General features: G+C 40.2%; 1 protein-coding gene across 1 annotated transcript in view; it reads right to left on the reverse strand.

The window, feature by feature from the left end:
- ptpn4a (protein tyrosine phosphatase non-receptor type 4a) overlaps positions 1-18,994 on the reverse strand; it is a 59,914-nt gene that overhangs the window by 27,728 nt on the left and 13,192 nt on the right. The window contains exons 2-5 of the mRNA XM_086052000.1: positions 9,854-10,008; positions 2,742-2,849; positions 1,649-1,691; positions 385-463 (exon numbers count right to left, since the gene is read on the reverse strand). Coding sequence (XP_085908126.1) covers positions 385-463; positions 1,649-1,691; positions 2,742-2,849; positions 9,854-9,991 — 368 coding nt within the window. The 5' untranslated portion in view covers positions 9,992-10,008. The remainder of the gene's footprint in view (positions 1-384; positions 464-1,648; positions 1,692-2,741; positions 2,850-9,853; positions 10,009-18,994) is intronic.

The raw sequence follows: 18,994 nt of genomic DNA on the forward strand, positions 1-18,994 counted from the left end.
ATTCCATTGGTGAGATTAATTATACAGGGGTTCCTCGGTTTACATGATTCTTTACAAATGATGAGGCTACGAATGGCACACAATGAACTAGCTTGCACAGCGGCGTTAAAAGACAATATCACACGGCACAGTAAGGCATGCTAGGTTATGCACGTTTTTTTTTTCATTTGATTGTTTAGCTTTTATAGTCCAGAAGTGCTTTTCATGCAAATATAGATTAGTTATGACTTTACCACCGTGTTAGTAGAAGTTACGGCTCATTCAGATTTACAGTACTTACAAATCCAGGTTATGTCGGAGGCATAGGAACTGAACTGAGCCTTAAACCAAGGACCCCCTTTGTTAGTCTGTGTAACAATTGAACAGGACAATAAAAGGTCTTACCGTGTGTATTCCTCCTGAAGTTTACTGGGATCGGTCACAAAAAATTTGACTCTGAAGCTCAAGTTGTGGGGGGAACCTCCTGGGGGGAACATGAAAAAAGGGTTGCAGAAGAGAGCGGAGCTTAATCACTAAAATAGATCCTTAAAATGGTGTAATGCAGTTGTCTGATTCAACTTAACAGCTAAATACAAGACACTGGGTAGAATATTGATAGAGCAGGGCCCAATTACCACATCACAATTTGATGATATCCATGGTTTCATTCTGAGTCTGACAATGAAAAGTAAAAGCCAATATCGCTTGTGTTGAGCGGAATCTTCGCATCAATCCCATCACTTTTCAGGAAACCTCCCAAAAAAAAAGTGTAATTTCTTGGGCCATTTTCAACGCTTAAAGATTACTCAGTAATTTGTAAAATAACATACCGTACCCACATGAGGATTTACCAAAATTAACAATTTGTGAAAAATTTAAAAACTGAATAAATTTGGATACGGTTTCGGCTCAATGATAAACAGTTTTTTCCCTGCACAGTACTATTACAGCTATTGACCTAATTTTTTTCTTCACTCCAAAATAGGACAACTGCCAAAACCTTGCTATATTGAAAACGGCATTCAGAAAGAGCCATGCTAGCAAAAAAAAAAAAAAATGGTAGTACCTACTTTTACAATTGGAAATGTAAAAAAGATAAACGTGCCTTTATCCTGACTAGGTGGGCAACAGTGACATTTTGTACAGTGCATTCCACACCGCTACTTCCCAATAACGACGATAAAAGATGACAAACACGGTAGATGCATAAAACAAGCACGCTTACAGACAATGTACTGTATCAAATAAAACACTCCTTGATGAGACAATAAAAATCCCACAGTTGAAATAAAGTTCACGCAGTGCTGCAGGACTGCAGATTTCAAATAGTACTTAATCAAAAGCGATCGTGCTTGATTGTTTCAGAGCTTGACGTTACAAAATCTAAATGACTCACTCGCAAATATAAGAGCGGAGTTGAAATGGAGTTTAATCATCGCTTAAGGCAGATTTAACATTTGAAAACACAGATCATGTGGACTGGGTAATTTTGCCGGGGGTGGAAAGCAGATTTGTAGCTTTCGCTCGCTAAAGTCCGACTACAGATTACGGCTTCGACCAGCTGATGATTTCTGAATTTCGGGGCAATTTGGGAGAACCCGGTATGAGTTACTGCTGGAAATCTGTCCGAGGTGCTTGGTTAAAGTGCTATGTTGTGGATTTCACCTACTTTTTAACTGCTTCCTGATGGGCTTGTTGGGATCCAGCCAGCGCTGTAAAATATTGATTGAGAGACACTTAGAGACACCATAACGCTTCCACAGCATGACTACATCACATAAATTATTCAACGCTGGCCACACACACGCACACATTTACACATACACAACTATCAGAAATCTGCAAACACTGTGTGCGGCGATAGAAACAAACTTGCATACTGTATAAATATAATAGGCATAAATGTTTGACATCAATGGTCTGGATGGATATAAGCCAGGTATGTGAAAGGAGGGCAACAACTTTACTAATTTATTGCTGAGTGATGACACAGAGCCATGTGATAAGTATCTTTGATGAACCAAAACAGATTGAACAACAACAACAAGAAGTAACAAAGTAAAAGTGGCATTTATTCATAGCAAAAATATGCAAGTAAAAAGTATGTTTGCATTTTTACTACTCTAACAAGTACCATTTATTCAGAAAAGGCACACTGGAAAAAAGTGCTTTGGATTTACTTAATTTGAACATGTACACCAGTTGCACACGATTTAAAATGTGTTAAACTAAAATACGCAGAGGGCCAAGCGATGCAGCCTCACTTCTGCGAACATGTTGGTCTGATGCAATGAGCCATGATTGTTGGACAAAAATGGGTGGATTTTACTACTTAACTCATATTCCACAAACATTACACAATATCAATCAGAATACTGTGTTTTTAGACTAGTGGGGCTGCAAAGACCACATTATTGCAAAGAAAATTTGGGGGGTTGACGTCCGCTTTAAGGGGCCCGCATTCGAGCTCACTCATTATTTATTATTTGCAGTGCAGAAGTAGAAAACAGCAATTATTTATGTATGGTTTTTGGTATGTTATTCGAGTGCAATTATCATTCTTGCCCTAATATGAATAATGTGAACACAAAGTAGTGTAAGAAGTTTGACGTATTATTTGGAAAGCATTATGCAATTAAACAAAAGACCTTTCAGTTTACTACTACCTGGATTTCAGGTAAAATACTGGCCAGCAAGCCAACTAAACCACACGCATGTTTATATACACGCACACTCCTGACTTATTCAAACGTTATACTGACCGGAACATCCGAAGAGTCATCTGCCAAGTGCAGGCCAAAGTAGTCTCTTTCAGTCAGCTCCAAGTGCTTGAAGACAACGTCCTGCAAGACCTGCCCATGATCAGACTTCTGCACATAGGGACACAATGCAGAAAATACATTAAAATCCAAAAAGTTGTTTGTAGAATTGGGACACAATATCGGCTCTTAAAAAGGCACGCATTCCTTTGCAGATCTCGGAGGTACGCCCTTGTCTGTTGCTGTTACCGAACTCCTCAAGTAAAACATCACAAGAGAGTCGGGGAGGCTACGAAGACGAGGGAAGAACTAATTAAATCATATCTAAGTCAGTGGAACTTCACTGCACGTGCCATGTTGTATCAGACGATGGAGCTGGAAAGAGCGTTTTCCCTCCATACTTGTCTGGGATATTTAAGTTCACAGAGATAAACTCATTCATCAACAATTAGCAAGAGAAAATGTACAAAGAAGGAAGCTCGGCCTGAGGGATACTGTAGTATATTAAGCGTAGCTCTGGTAATGGTTGACTGATGCGTACAGTAAAAATTGCAGTTAATTGCAATGTGCTTTGAAATCTGCTTTCTGAACACTTCTATTGAGACTTTGGACAAGAATTTGAGACAGATCGTAATGAATCATATGAGAGTTTTTCATAAAAAATGAATGATAGGTACGAAACATTCAATATTTTATATCATCATTGCTAAAAGTAAAACATGATTTATTTGGATAACACATTTAAAAACCCATTTTGTCAGTTTATTTAGATTAATGGACATCACCGTCCAGTTACAAACTGTCCCATCTTCTATTGTGATCGCCAAAACATCCGTGGCAGAACCAAATCAGGATGTGGATCTACAGGTACACAGCTATAGGAAAGCTAACTGGTTTTTTTTTCCTCGAGGGGAATGAGGCATTAAATTGGAGAAAAGTAGAAGATGCAACCCCATAGTCACTATGGCACTATGTAGTTGTCAGTATTCACTGACTGATAATGTCTTTAGCATAACCATAAGTCCAAGTAGGAGTAGTAAGAGTGAGAAGATAAACTGTGGAACCACGTGTGAAACAAAAATTCACATCTGATCCTGCGAAAATCAAGTGTGAGTGTGTAACCACACCATCAGCGCTCCCGCAGGAGAATGCGCACACGCACACATTCACTAACCTACTTCTCTCATCCACCTCTCTCTCTGTTCCCTGGTGACACACTTTTACACCCCAGTGTGTGACCGTGAACATGCGTGAGTTTGTCAACGTGCGCGCAAGACACATGCGGACGGATAGTTGACAGTTGGCTGGTTGATATGGCGGGCATCAAGAATCCCCGGCCATATATTTGTCCCGTGTGTGTGTGTCTGTGTCAACTGACACTGACTAACAGAACAGTCGGTGCTTTGCTCATATTTTCCTTACTGCTCACTTCACTTCGCAATTTACAACACACCAAAAAGTGGATACGCACAAAGGACATTATGTGTTGGGAGTTAATGTAATTCAAGGTTGCCGGAAAACAAAACAAAACTGCAGACTGATGGTTAGCTGGAATCCACAAATGTGCAATGATGTGATTCACGGCCATATCACAGTGGATATCATTAAAAATGCATAAAGTTGTTGGTTTGCTATAGCGCAGTCAGCTGCAGGTCAATTGAGAATTGTGACGGGTAGGATCTGACAAGAATCATTTTGGAAAGAGGTCGCATCAATTCATTAGGAATGCAATTGAAAAGGGGCAGAATGCAAATAATGTAATATATGTGATTTTTTCCTTCTCACGACATACACTGTCTTGCCAAAAACAACCTCACCTGCCTTGATTTGCATATGAACATTACATTTTAACAATACATAGAAACTAAACTCAACTTTATTATATCAAACTATACCAGGCAACTGAGGGAATACTTTTGGCAATATAGCGTATGTTACAGTCCCCTGCTATATTGCGGTTCCAAAGTCATGGCTTCGGCTGTTTGTGGATTTAAAATGTGAATTTTTTTTTTTCCCCTGAGGATCCCCCACGTCACGGCATCCACGAAACCTAGCGCATTATTTTCATTTATATTTTATTTAAATAAGCTTATCTATGCAGTAAATTGCAAATCATCGGCAGCATCTGCATCTTTGGCGTACTGCACAGTTTCATTCTCGTGTCGTTACTAGCAAGTAAACAGACTTTGAAATGGGTTAGAGTACGTACAGTATATTTATATGTCTTTGTGTCCAGAGTGTGTTTATAGCACATGATTATGGACTTAAACTACAGAAAATATTTTTAGGTGTGGCGCCGATTACATTGAAAAAAGCAATGCAAAATTCGGGGTTCATCGTATATTCTTAAAATAGGGGTTGTTAACTTTTTATATTATTCTGATTTCGATTCGCCGGAGAGAGACTTCAACACAGACACCATTCAACATACTGCCTTTTGCCATGAATGACACAGTTTTCTTTCAATGTTTTTTTTTTTTTTTAATACAACTTATCTAATCTTTTTCAGTTTGAAAGATATTGATACAAGACGGCACACTATTTGCATCAAAAATATTTCCACAAAGGCTTCCTTCCCTTTTCAAGGCTATTCATAGGCACGCTTACTGCTTCCACATTGTCTGAAGCAGTTTCCCAAGTCAGATGTGCAAACACTCAGAGCTCCTTTTTATTTCTTGTTCACAGGGAAGCCTCCGACACTCCGCGTATATGTGCTGGAACAAGTGTGCCGGTTCTAAAAGCATGAGAGGAAAATGTGCAAAGGGAGCGAACAGTCGTGCATTGTTAAAACCGAGGCGAGAACAAGGGAGAGCATGTCCGCGCATTCTTTCTGCTCTTTTTCACAACAAACTTTGAGCGCAAACTCCATGTTCTGGAGGGACGACGGGCTGGAACTAAGCATGGCATCAAACGGAAACTTCGTCGAGAGTAACACAAGACAAACAACAAGGGCAAGCAAGATAGTCTGCGTGTAGCACACTCAGACAAAGTATGAAGACAGAGAGTCACAGTGGGGAAAAAAAAAAGACAAAAGTGAGAAGCCAAGAGAAAAGGAATGATTGACGACACTAGTGAATGAGACAAACGCTCTTTGTGGTTCTCTTCAACAGTCCACCACGTCCACGATCACTGACACAAACTGTGTCTCCGTGCGTGAAAGCGAGGAGACGAGACGCAGACAACGTACGCGGTGACAGAGGGCATCCGGGCTGCAAGGGGAAATAAAAGATTGTGAAACAAAAAGGGCTCGTCTTCATTGAACCAAGCCAAAGTATAACTTGCGGGAAAATTAACTGACAAGTGCTTCACAAACAAATGTTGCTAGTGCTTGTTTTCACTTTGTGCAGAACACAAAAACACACATGCACGCACATGCGCACACAGTTCTTGGCAACAAGAGCCGGGCAAATGCTCTAATCACCAAATCTATTTATTAAGCGTTACGAAATTTCCATTGACATCACATGATGAGGTGATTACGACAATTGTCTGATGAAGATAATTGGTGACAATTACTGTGAGACACTTATTCGATCCAAATTGCTTGCTCAGGCTATAATTTCAACACTATCATGATTCCACATAAAATAATTATATTGCTTCACCATAAAAAAAAACAATTTTTAGATAATTTAAATGAAATAATCTCAACAAACGGTGGAATAATGGTTAGAATATCTTGTGCATATCTAACATGCACGTCAGGCGACAAATTGTCCTTCTGTAGGTTTGAATGTGCGTAAATGGTTCAGGGTGTACCCCACCTTTCACCCGAAGGTCAGCTGGGATGGGCTCCAGCTCACCAGGGACCCTTGTCAGGAAAGGTGGTGTAGAAAACGAATGGATGGATCAAGCGCAACAAAAAAGTGTGTAAAAGTTCACGAACTGTAATTTTACGGTTTTAAAGAACGAGTGACCAACTCATTCATTGAGAAAGACCTCATTTAACTTTTGAATATGCAATATTAATCTCTGCATGCCTCCATTATAATCGCATTTAAGATAGGTACTTATTCAGTCCTGCACAGCAGAATCACTAAGATCCAACAAACACAATGCATTCTATCACGGGTCAGATTTGAAAATTTCCCTTGTTCCTGTTGGGAAATTGAACTTATCAGAGGTCAAACTATTTCAGTTTTAGAAGTGATTTACTGAAAATACTGTTTGCAATGTTGTAATTTAGTGGAAAGGTGAACGAGTGGTGAGCACACGCGCCTCATACAGTAGTTCTGACACTTCGGGGTTCAAATGCACTAATTAGCTGCCAAGAAGTAGATCTCATCTTTGACACCCAGAAACAATTTTTTTTTCTTGTAAAAGATAATGTGATTCATGGCATTTTGATTGGTCTGGTTTTGATTCTGACTGCTTCCAAACTGGCACAATAGAGGCTCCATTGTGGAAAGAACCTTTTAATTCTTAACGCAAGGTCCAACAGATCACTCCATCTATACAACGTGTGTATGTTTTTGCGCACATGGGTGTGTGTCTGCGTGTGCGCGCTCCGACCCCCACTTTCACCACTGACGCTTGTGTTTCCATGACAATAAGCAAGTGCCTCTGGATTTTCACTCGCCATTAGAATGAAGGCCGGTCAAGGCTCGGATCAATAGAAGTATTGTGGCTCTCAGGATGGCTGGTCTTTCCAGGAAGTTACTGCGGCTGCAGGGGTCTGATCAATGACACTGACAGAGACCGAGTCATTCATTCAGCGCCATGCAGGAAAGGGGGATTGTTGGGAATCGTGAGCAGGAAGCAGAGAGGTTGAGTGGACGAACTAAGATATTATCATTTAGCTAACTCTGATTGTGGGATGAAGTAGATACATTTCTTTAATAAAAAAAACAAAAAAAACAAATGGCATGTAGATTGTGCTTGACATTTGACAACTTTTTGTGGGGGGATTGAAATTGCCTTCCTAAAGCTATTCCTCTTTGAAGACACTGGAAGGTGCTCAATAGCCAAAGGCGTAGGATTGGTCTCAGCAACACACCCCGGCACCACCTGCATCAACAACTTGTGCGAGGCCATCCTTCTATACTGTCAAATTCAAAGTTACACCCTTCAACGGGACATATTTGCTTTACAAAGAGCATGCAGATGTGGGTTCTGCACTCAGATACACACAGGGCCATTTCTACAACAGGAAGTGATGAGTAATGTCGTTACAAGAATTGTGCATGTTTTGTGAGTCACAACAGGGAATTTCCTTATGAGATAGTCGTTCTCGACAGGCATATTACAGCCACAAAGGGGGAATTAAATGTGTTATCACATCTGGTGATAGACTGCTGGAATATTAGTGAGGACCAAACTTGACACCTCATTTTATGTAAGGCTCCACTGGCTGTAAATGTGAAAAACACAAACAGACATGCAGACAGTTTTAAACCCAGTATTGTCATTCTCTTCTATCACCGTTCTTAATCAACCACAGAAATCAGCGATTTGATGCATGTACTAGGGTAACCAGCATACCTGTCATACAAAGTAATACACAGCAAATCTCCAAAGTCAAAATAGACGACAGGTCTGGACGACTCACTCGACTGAAGCGGTTATAGATGTGTAGGTTAGCACAGAGTGAACATGTTTATCATGCAATGAAGGATTCTTTTTGAAAATATATCACACAAGGAAAAATGCCACCGACATATTGTAGTCATAATTTAGCAAAGATACAAACAGATGCATTTTATTAAAGTGTGATATCGTGGAAAATTTTGTTTTGTTTCAGTATCACTCATTTACCGTATTTTCCGGACTATAAGCTACACCTGTATATAAGCCGCACCCACTCCATGAAAAAAAAAAACATATATAAGCCGCACCTTTATATAAGCCGCACTATGTTGAAAAATTTGATTTTTACTGCATTTATAGAATGATTTTGTACTGTAAATGTACATGTATGTACCTGAACAGATTCTTTCCTAACAGTGCCTTTTAACACGGCAGCAACTTTGCTGATTAAAACGGAACAGAACCAATATAAAAATAAAGTACTTATCTTCATTTCACTGCTCGCTGCCACTCCAGTTTGTCAGTTAACATTCCTTTATTGCTCTACTTCCGCATACCACCCAATGCAATGCACAATGCTTAACTTAGTGCATAGCGCCCTCGCCTGTTGAACTCCTCCACCTGCAGTCACATCCTGTTGATGGCAATTGTATTGTATTGTAGTGTAATTTTGGTTAAACCGCCCCTAGCAGTGGAATAGAATTCCACAGAATAGCGCAACTTTATATAAGACGCATGGTTCAGAACCTAGGAAAAAAGTCGCGGTTTATAGTCCAGAAAATACGGTATATCGATAATATAAAAGAACAATCAAAATATTGTCCTTTTATATAAACAATTATTAGGGGCTTGCATCTCACCATTAACTCATTCGCTGCCATTGACGAATTTGTCTTTTCACAGTCCAGCCATTCAATCCCAGGAACTTTCGTTTTCTTTTTTTCTTCTATTTTTTTCAAAGGTTAGGGTAAAAAAAAAAGGGTCTGAAAATGTCTGGCAGTGAATGAGTTAAAGGGCGATTCAATACCTATCTTGACACTTGGGGGCGTGATACAAGGACGGTTCAATTTTAAAGTGGAACGATTAGATTCTGTTTTGATGCAGTGAGTTTCTTGGTGTCATTTTACATACATAAGAATGAACTTGTCAGGACTGTAAATGTGACATTTGTTTCAAAGTTATATCTCTCCAATAAAAGACGATTCGATACTTATCTCGATCCATTTTAAAGCGGAACCATTCACTTTGGTTCAATTCGATACACTTGCATCTTTTCAATCAAAACCAGTATTTCTTTCTTTCTTCCTTGCTTTTGAAAGGACCATGTATTTGTGGAATGAGCAGAACTCTGAGTATTATTTCACTGCCTATGCCGAACAAACACTGCTGTTGCTATCTTTTAGCTGTAATTGCCCAGAGCCTGTGCGCACGAGCAATGGTCATTTGGTGTCTGCTCCAAGAATCGTCATGCCATGGTTCGGCTATTCTCCATAAGGGGACTTTAAGTTCGCAAATTCAAGTAGAATTGTTTGGAAGGAGGATTTAGTAGCATCCTCAAGCTGAAGGTAAAACTCCGCTAAAGTACTTACGCTGACTTTAAAAGCTTGGACGGTGTTGTCCAGCAGCAGTACGTTGCACACAACCTGTGTGTGGTGCCTGTCTCGCTCCAGCTCCGTCGCCCGGACATTGTAGGATCTGCCAGCAGGCAAGCGGAAGCGTGCGCTCATCACGCTCCTACCAGGCTCTGTGAAGTTAAAAAAACAGAGCCGGAAGGAGAAGTCAGTAATGAAACAAACAGCAAAATAAGTACAACTACAAATCGGAGTGTCACGCCGGCAATCTCTGCTGTGAACAAACACGATTGTAGATTATAGCACAATGCCATTCCGATAAAGCAAAGGATGATGATGATGATGATGATGTGCCTTCCATCCCCCATCACTGCAACATAGCAAGAAAGATTGTACAAGCAAAGACTTGCAGCGGAGACGAGGAGTGCTTCATGTCTAAAGAATGTCAACGAGTACCAAAGAAGCAGCAGATTCCCTCTCAGGGAACGTGGAAAATACACTGCGACCAAGTACAACACCGCTTTGCTAAGGGCTACTTTGTAATAGAATGCAAAAAAAAAAAAAAGTTAAATACCAAAGATTTGAAATGTTTTTATTCATTTCTTCATCTCAGGCAAGTGAGGAGCACCATGTACAAGAAATTACAGCAACACATTAAGTAAGCAAGCGTGACTAGTCTTCTTACAGAGTAGCAGAGTTGCATCACATTTGCTTTCAAGCAAGCGGATGTTCAACAACTTCTCTAAAAAAGCTTGCGATGGCTGCTCTATTCTTAGCAACTATTGGCCCATTTCTAAGTTTCCCTTTGCGTCAAGAATTATTGGAAAAAATGTCACAAACCAGTTAGTCATCATGTTGAACGGATGCAATATTTTTTTTATACATTTAACTACATTCTGCAGAATACACTCTTTTCAGGATCTTGAGCGACATTCTGACGGCCTCTGATGCCTGTGCAGTAAATGTACAGTATATTCTGCTTGGTCTCAATGTGGCTTTCAAAACCAATGATCATCACATCGTCATAGAAAGGCTGAAGAATTGGGTGGGCATCTCACGGAATACCTTTAACCGGTTCATACACTATTGTCAACTTGATATTTTGGCCGCCACAAGTCAGAGTTTGCCCCCCTTTCCTGCTGTGTTCTTCAGGGGTGAATCGTAGGACCCATTCCTTTTGCGCTCAACATACTTCCTCACAGAGAAGCCATCAACAAATTTGAAGGTACTAGCATCGCATACCACTTGTATGCAAATAATTTCCAGATTTATTTATTTATTTATTTGTTTGTTTTAACATTTTTAAAGTGGAAGTCAACCCAAACATTTTTTTTTATATACGTTCACTGCAGGCCCACTAGTTGAAATACGGAATTCTGATTAACATTGGGTTTGTGTAATATAAGTTAAGCAGAAAAATGCACCCACTTTTCGCCATTTTGTCACTTCTGTCGACTGAAGATGACATCGGAGTTGCCTGGGGCTTGGATAACGACCAATCACGGCTCACCTGTTTTCTGAAGCTGAGCCCTGAGCAACTTCGATGTCGTCTTCAGGTGAAGACCTGAGCTAGCTAAAATGGTGTGGATTTCTCATATTCCAAAAAAGCAATATTAATCAGAATGCCGTGTTCGGAAGACTGCTGGGATAGGCTCAGCACTCCCCGTGACCCTTGTGAGGATAAGCGGTATAGATAATAGATGGATGGATGGGTTCACTTCTCCTTTGAACAGATGAGATAAGTAAACTGCATGACTGCAATTAAGGATGGCTCACAAATCTCTTCAGTTGACTCTGGTGAAAACGTAAATGTTAATTGTTGAGTTTCGTTCCCGTGACAGCCAAATAATCTGAATTTCTTATGCCTTTGTGCTAACTGCTTTCGTTCATTGCACCCTGTTCGTTATCCCAAAGTGTGCACGTCAGGACCATTGTAAGCCAAGAACTCATTTTATGAATCAACAAGCCCATTTGGCTGACTATTGTTGAAATAGACATGATGACATTTTGACTGAAGATGATGATGATAGAAAGATGAGGTTGTCGGTGAGGTTTTTTGGGGTTTTTTTACATATTGTTACACAAATCAGCAAGTATCATAGTTAGGTGTACTTATAATGATTATTGAAATGATATTAAGTGTGTGAATCCCAAAAAATGTGTCGGCAGATGTCCATCCATCCATCCATTATCCAATCCGCTTATGTGTTCATTTTAAATGATTTAAATAGCTTTTTATTTTATGAACAGTTAAGTTTCAATGACAACAGTGCAAAATGTGCTTCCAGCCTTGCATTTGACTGGTGACTAGTCTAGGCTCCAATTCATCCATAAACCTTATGAGGACACACACTACGTAAACTGGATGGTCAGATGGATGGAAAATAAAATTCCACAATCAACAGCACCAAAATTTAAGATACTGCACCAATGTGCCAGGAATTATATGGAACACCATTCTTTTTTGAGTGTTCGATATTTTCAGGTGTCCACACGCACACAATTATCCATGTAGACAAAGAGACAGCTTTGCCTGTCAGCTTGCAAGAGCACCAAACAGCGAGACAAAGGGAAGGCAGAGACTGAAGCACTGCTGAATGCTGAAGGAAGGGACGAGCGGACACTCTACTATCACTGGCTCACAGTGGGATACATAAATGATGAGGCCTGACAAACAGACTATCCCCACGGGCTGGCTCGCCTTCCACTGCTCTCTTCCTGTCCGAACAGTTTTGTGCCATCCAGCTTAAGACAAATGCATCACATACACACATTGGAGAAGGATATATTCACTGAAGTGTGTGTGGACTTAATTACACTGCTTTTCCAATGACAAATCTGTATGCTGTATAAAACGAACTAACTCAATACAGTGGCTGCATTTAAATGCCCCTCAGCATCACACAATTGGGAATTTTAACATTTTCTAGAAAAAAAAACGTGTCTCTTAAATCACTCCAAGCTTTGAAGTTAAACCGGCCATGTACATGTAATAAAGGATCTACGATTAATCGGTAATGTTGGTTTCACTCAGTCTGATGAAAACGTATTTTATGGGTCTCCAACATCTCCCTCAAAAAATGAGAAAAAAATAGACCCCGACTCCTGTTCTAAGGACCGACATGAAATTAGGTGGACATGTCTACAATAACAGGATGCTTGAATAAGTCTAAAGGACCCATGCCCAAAATTAAAACGAAGTCCTACTTTTTGGATCAGTCGCCTATTTCTGTGAATTCAAGGGCTCAAACTTTGGAGAACGCTCATGAATGAATTTACCCAAAAAATGAGCCCCAATCAGAAGCAGATATCCTTACACAGACCGAAGAATTGGACCACGCCTTGAAATGTGTTAATCATTTAGAATATTTGCCCTAATGCAAAAGACCCATTCAACGCTACTTTCATCTTTAATTCCTCTCAATATCAATGATTTATCGTACAGATACAATCCCAACTAAATATATATTTTTTAAAGATCTTTTTTAATCACTGTCGGACGGCAAGACATTTACGGTTTTACAGCTTTATTCTTCGCTCAGTTCTGCTCTGCTCTCAGGTTTAGATGCTCCCAATGTCCTATTCCATCAATCTATTTATTCTGTCGTAATTAACTAATTCACAAATGTTGTTTCCAAGCATTTCATAACTTTGTACTGTACTGTAGTCTTCTCTTTGGCCTGCTGATCTGGACAGGACAGCCACACTCCCCCGAGAGAAGGATCTGGTGTTCCGGAAGCATGCTAACATTATTGCTTCCTGCAGGCAGCAGTGCTTACAAACTGTGTGTGTGTGCGCCAATGCGTGTGCGTGTCCCAAGACTCAACAGTCTTGTTCTCTGCTGGGTTCCTCCAGCGCTCTCTCAGCTTATCGTAAACACAGACAAGTCCTGCAACCTTTCCTGTCTGCGGGAACACGCTCATATAAATACATGCATAAAACACCCATACTGTCACACATCACCATGCACACTAACGCCAACCATGGCCCAATCCCAACAGTTCAAGCTCAAAAGCACTGTGAAATACCTAAGAATTGCAAAAGTGTGTCACGCAGCAAACTATTCTCCCCAGTTGCTAAAGAATCAGTCTTCAAAAGAAGTTACACATCAAAAAAGGCACCGTCCCTTCAGTTGCTGAACTTTACTTGTCCTTTACGTTTTTTAATATCCTAATTTATTGAAGAGATGAGCTATGAATTTTATTGTTTTCCGAACAATTGAAATGAAACTAGGCCAAAGACAAACAGGTGGTTAATTGCACATGGACTTGTGTGCGACCTTACATGACGGTGAGTTTTTTGTCGTTATTAAGGAAATAAATGAAAAAAATGTCCAATTAAGTTCTTTAACTCATTCACTGCCATTGACAAATGTACTTGTCTTTTCAGTCCAGCCATTCAATCCCAGGATCTTATTTATATGAATAATTTTTTTTTCTACCGTTAGGGTAAAAGAGGGTCTGAAAATGTCTGGCAGTGAATGAGTTCAACAATATATCCAAGTAAAACAACTCCAACGGGGTCACCGAAAGGGACTGAAAAATTCCTTCTTTGGATTTTCCAGCCAGTCTGGGCACAGCATTGTGGGTTTGTCTGTATCCGCCAGAAAGTCACATTTAACTTGTAAACTTCCACATAGACAATGACACAAGCCGCCGGCACGCACACAGAAAGAAACTGCCAATCAGTCAAACTTAGAAGGTTTAGTGGGAAGACTATAACTCCTCTGAGGACCTCAGAAGCCAACTATAATACTTTTTATAATTTCCTCAGGAAGCGGAAGCAGATTTTCATTGTGCACTGAACTAGGTGACAGAGCTTTGAAAAAAAATGGATCACACAAATCACGGGAGCTGGACGTCAAACTCTCTTAAGGTTGAGGTGGAGTCCAGTATAGCTTGGAGTACTGAGGCCTACGGTACGTACCTGCGTAGGGTCTGCCTTCAGTGCACCAAAACATCGCAAAACCACATGAGATCACTCAGTTGTATTAGGCGCTTCACAGTTCATCAAAAGGTGCTGTTTTACAACAGTATGTTTACTGTCAAAATTAAAACCACTGAATATAGATGCAAGAAATGAACCATGGTGGTGTTCACACAATCATCATGTGATGGATAGTTTCACCCTTGAGGACAATATTTAGTTTTATGAACATTAAAATGATAATTGTGTGATTGAGTGAATCCAATCTTGGTTCTCCGTAGCCATTTTTTTCTTGTTTTTATACTGCAAGTGCTTTTCTTAAGGCAACAAAGCTGCCACTGCAATGCAGTTACTGGATAATCTAACAGCTCGCCGAGCTCCTTTGGTTAAGGTCTTAAAAATCTTTGTGTGCGTGTGTACCCCTCTTAAAATAGTTGTGTACAAGATCACATTTGGCCATGGGGGCATAAGTTGAAAAGAAGATAAGCCAGGCAGCAGGCAGACAAGTCATGTTAGGGCTTCCACTTTGTGTTTCAAATGCATTACGCAGCTACACAAACATCAGGCTAGCACCCATATGGAATGTCCCTGCATGAATGAAAAGTATGCGTCAGCCTACCTGGATTCATTGATTAGAGCACACGTCTGTTGCTATAGCTTTCACCAAGCTTACTCCTACATTTACAGGAATGCTAATATTACATGGGTCGGACTTTTGCCATTTGTAAAGTTGCCCCTAGATACCGCAAATGTCGTTGCTATGTTTGCTCTGATATACTGTATGTATACCCTTTATTGGCTGTTGCTTACACGTCGGCCAACATTGGAGTTGTCAGACAAAATGGAAAGCAATGTAGCTTGATTAAAACATTTCTTGCAATGTTTTTTAACAAGACCGCTACTTTCAAATACAGCATACCAGCACACCAAGATACGTATAGTATCTATAGTAGAAACACAAAACACAGAGAAAGAGATACAGGATTGATTAAAGCAGCACATTCCTGCACTTTTGTCTCTCTCCTGCTGACTCTTAACATTCAAATGTTAGCAGGGGTCGTGTTTCCACCCTCATTTACACCTTGCAACATGGCTACACTAATGCTTCTAGTGGTCACATTTAAATCCTTATGGTACAGTTCCAAACACTTAACTCTTATGCAAGATTTGCACCCCAATAATAAAACCACAATTCATAATAGATAGTTTTGTCTAGTATTAACCCCACCCAAGATACGAGGTACGAGCCGTCATTCGGACGATTCTTTGCTTTGGCTTGCATGCAGAAATTGGACATGCAAGCGCTGTACGTTGGCAGACAACTCCACTCCCTTCACAACAAGTCGATGTTTGGTCGATAGTGAACAATTCGTCAAAAAGAGGCTTCAACTTTCAACCTGTTCATCGCCACTCCCAGTTGATGTTTACTGTCAAACTAAACATAAAACAAATAACAGCATGTGTGTTTAAAACAACCACATAGCTGACTTAGTCGGCTAGCTTAATACTAAGCCTTAATAGGAAACACCATAAACGGACTAACGTATAACATCTATACGGTGGTGTTTATTTATCACACTTTAAGCAATGGATATTTGAACACAAACAATGCAGCAACACATGTAGACAAACAATCAAACAATATTCAAAGGCATATATTCTCTATCCTCTGTGAAAAACTACATCTCTTATAGTGGTTATGGAACGTCTTAATTTGAGACTGCATGACTTCATTATATACCCCCCCTGTTTCCAAGTCACACACACCAGAGGACGCCGCACTGAATTCATTATGATGCACAAACTGTTTCATTCTTTACATTCTATCAACAAAAATATCCATCCATTATCCATACCGCTTATCCTCACAAGGGTCGCGGGCATGCTAGAGCCTATCCCAGCTCTCTTCGGGCAGTAGGCGGGGGACACCCTGAATCGGTTGCCAGCCAATCGCAGGGCACACAGAGACAAACAAACATCCGCACTCACAATCACACCTAGGGGCAATTTAGAGTGTCCAATCAACTTACCCTGCATGTTTTTGGAATGTGGGAGGAAACCGGAGTACCCGGAGAAAACACACGCAGGCAGGAGAACACGCAAACTCCACACAGGGAGGCCAGAGCCGGGATCGAACCCACAACCTCTGAACCGTGAGGCGGACGTGCTAACCAGTCGACCACTGTGCCATCTTAACAAAAATCTATTACAACAATTTTCAATGTTTTTGTTTTTGGAAACCAATTAATGGCATTTCAATGCATAAAGAGAGATAGTTGGTGATAAGTGTTTGGAGGTATGGGAGTGGTCACTGATTGAATTAAACTCTTATCGCAAGGCATGACTGAATGTCTTCCAATAGCCATGCATACTGTCAAACGGAATATTAAAAACACACAAAAACACACTTACTGCACGGTTCACTTTGCTCTATAATCCCCTTCACTGTCAAGATATCCCAGTAGTCCTAAAAAACAGTTGTTACTGAGGCAAATGCTAAATGAAAAATAATCTCATCAAAGTTTGGCCTATATTGACCAGCTGCTTTACAATATAGACATCTTTCTTAGAAACTCAGAAAAGCCTAATCTTGCTTTTTTGCTGAGAAATAGAATGAGGTCGGGACATAGCGTCACAAGGTAGATGGGGAAAAGAATACTAGAGAACAGCTTTCATCAACAGCCTTATACTCAGAGGTGCCATACAGGTCATCCAATGCCTTCTGTGAGTGTTCTCTGTTTGTTATTTTGTCAAAGCACTCAAACTCCCCCAACCATTTTTTGGACCAATTTCCTCAATAGGATTGCGAGTGGGCTGGAGCCTATCCCAGCCGACTTGGGTCGAGAGGCCGAGCACAACCTGGATTGGTTGCCAGTCACACTACAACTCATCTAAAATTGAATTGCTTACATTTGACTCATTCTTTTAAAATTTGCTGACGTAAAGGGTCAAGCTCGGGTTGATCAATCAAGAATCATACAATGATTGTACGTAATACAGAAGCAGGCGGACAATTCTCGAGCAACCTATCAACAGTTTATCTAGCGCCACCCAAATTTTTTTCGTCACACTTGCATTGGTACGAGGCGTAAAGAACTGAAAAATACCCACACCATTGCTAGGGTTGAACAACTTCGGATTGATCGATGACATTTTATGATCATTTTCTCAGTTGTCAACTCGCTGTGTGCGCCTCCAAACAAGTTTGCTCACATACCCTCCCCATTAATCCCATTCAGACACTCGCTCATCTGTTCAAACATTCAGATACCTTTATTGCCTCGCAGACGGTTGCAAATTGTAAAACTAACACCGATTCAAGTAACACAAGTGCGGGGTCGTTACCTGCTAAAGTAGGCGATATAATATAATAGTAAACTTTTTTTTTTATTACATGAGGAGGGGGACTGCTTTGCAATAATGTGTGGCAAACCTTCAGATGTTAGATTGTTGAAAGAGTGGAAGGAGGAAAAAAGACTATGAGCATGTGTGTGCGGGATGAAATTGACTATTGAGATAAATACTAGTTGGATGTTTTTTGTCAACATTCAACTTAGATTTGAAGAAGAATGCTGTTATTGATCCACCACTGCTTGTCTTCAGTCAGTCTAATTGCATTTGTTAGGCCAATACCTAATTTAACGCAGATATCTCCAAAGATGGCCACCACATTAACACTTGGTTTCTGTTGACACAGTGTGATGATTGCTCCAAGACTACAGAAAGAAAACAAATATTGCTTAAGTGTTTGCATCTTGATTCTTGAGCATCTGTAGGTGTTGATAGCAGTCATTGTTTTTTCGAACAGTGTTTGTGGTGACAGTGGCGATTCCAAACAAGGAACAAGGACACATTTTTGGTTTACAGTAGGATTTTAAAAAAAAAAACAGTTATGTTCATGTATTAGCCCATATAAAATAACAGAGTTGTGTGGGAAGGGTTTCAGGGTATGTCTTTGCACCACTGGTTGTACAAAGAGTTGAAAATGAAGAGACGCATGTGGGTGGAATACATTTTGATGGGTAAACAGGGCCATAACAGGAAAGCGGGGGTTTACCTGAAAACCACATCGCATTATGTTTCTAGCCACTAGTACAAAAAAATGCAGACAAAGCAATTTCTTTTTAGTCGTTAAACAGAAGAAATTTGTGACTGGAGTAATCCTGATTCTTGGCCACAATTTGCAGCATGCAAATTACAAGGTGCATGCACATCTTAATGTGTTAAACTCAA

Source organism: Filicampus tigris, chromosome 14, assembly GCF_054856515.1.
Source record: "Filicampus tigris isolate MCC_2025a chromosome 14, RoL_Ftig_1.0, whole genome shotgun sequence".
Taxonomy (NCBI): domain Eukaryota; kingdom Metazoa; phylum Chordata; class Actinopteri; order Syngnathiformes; family Syngnathidae; genus Filicampus; species Filicampus tigris.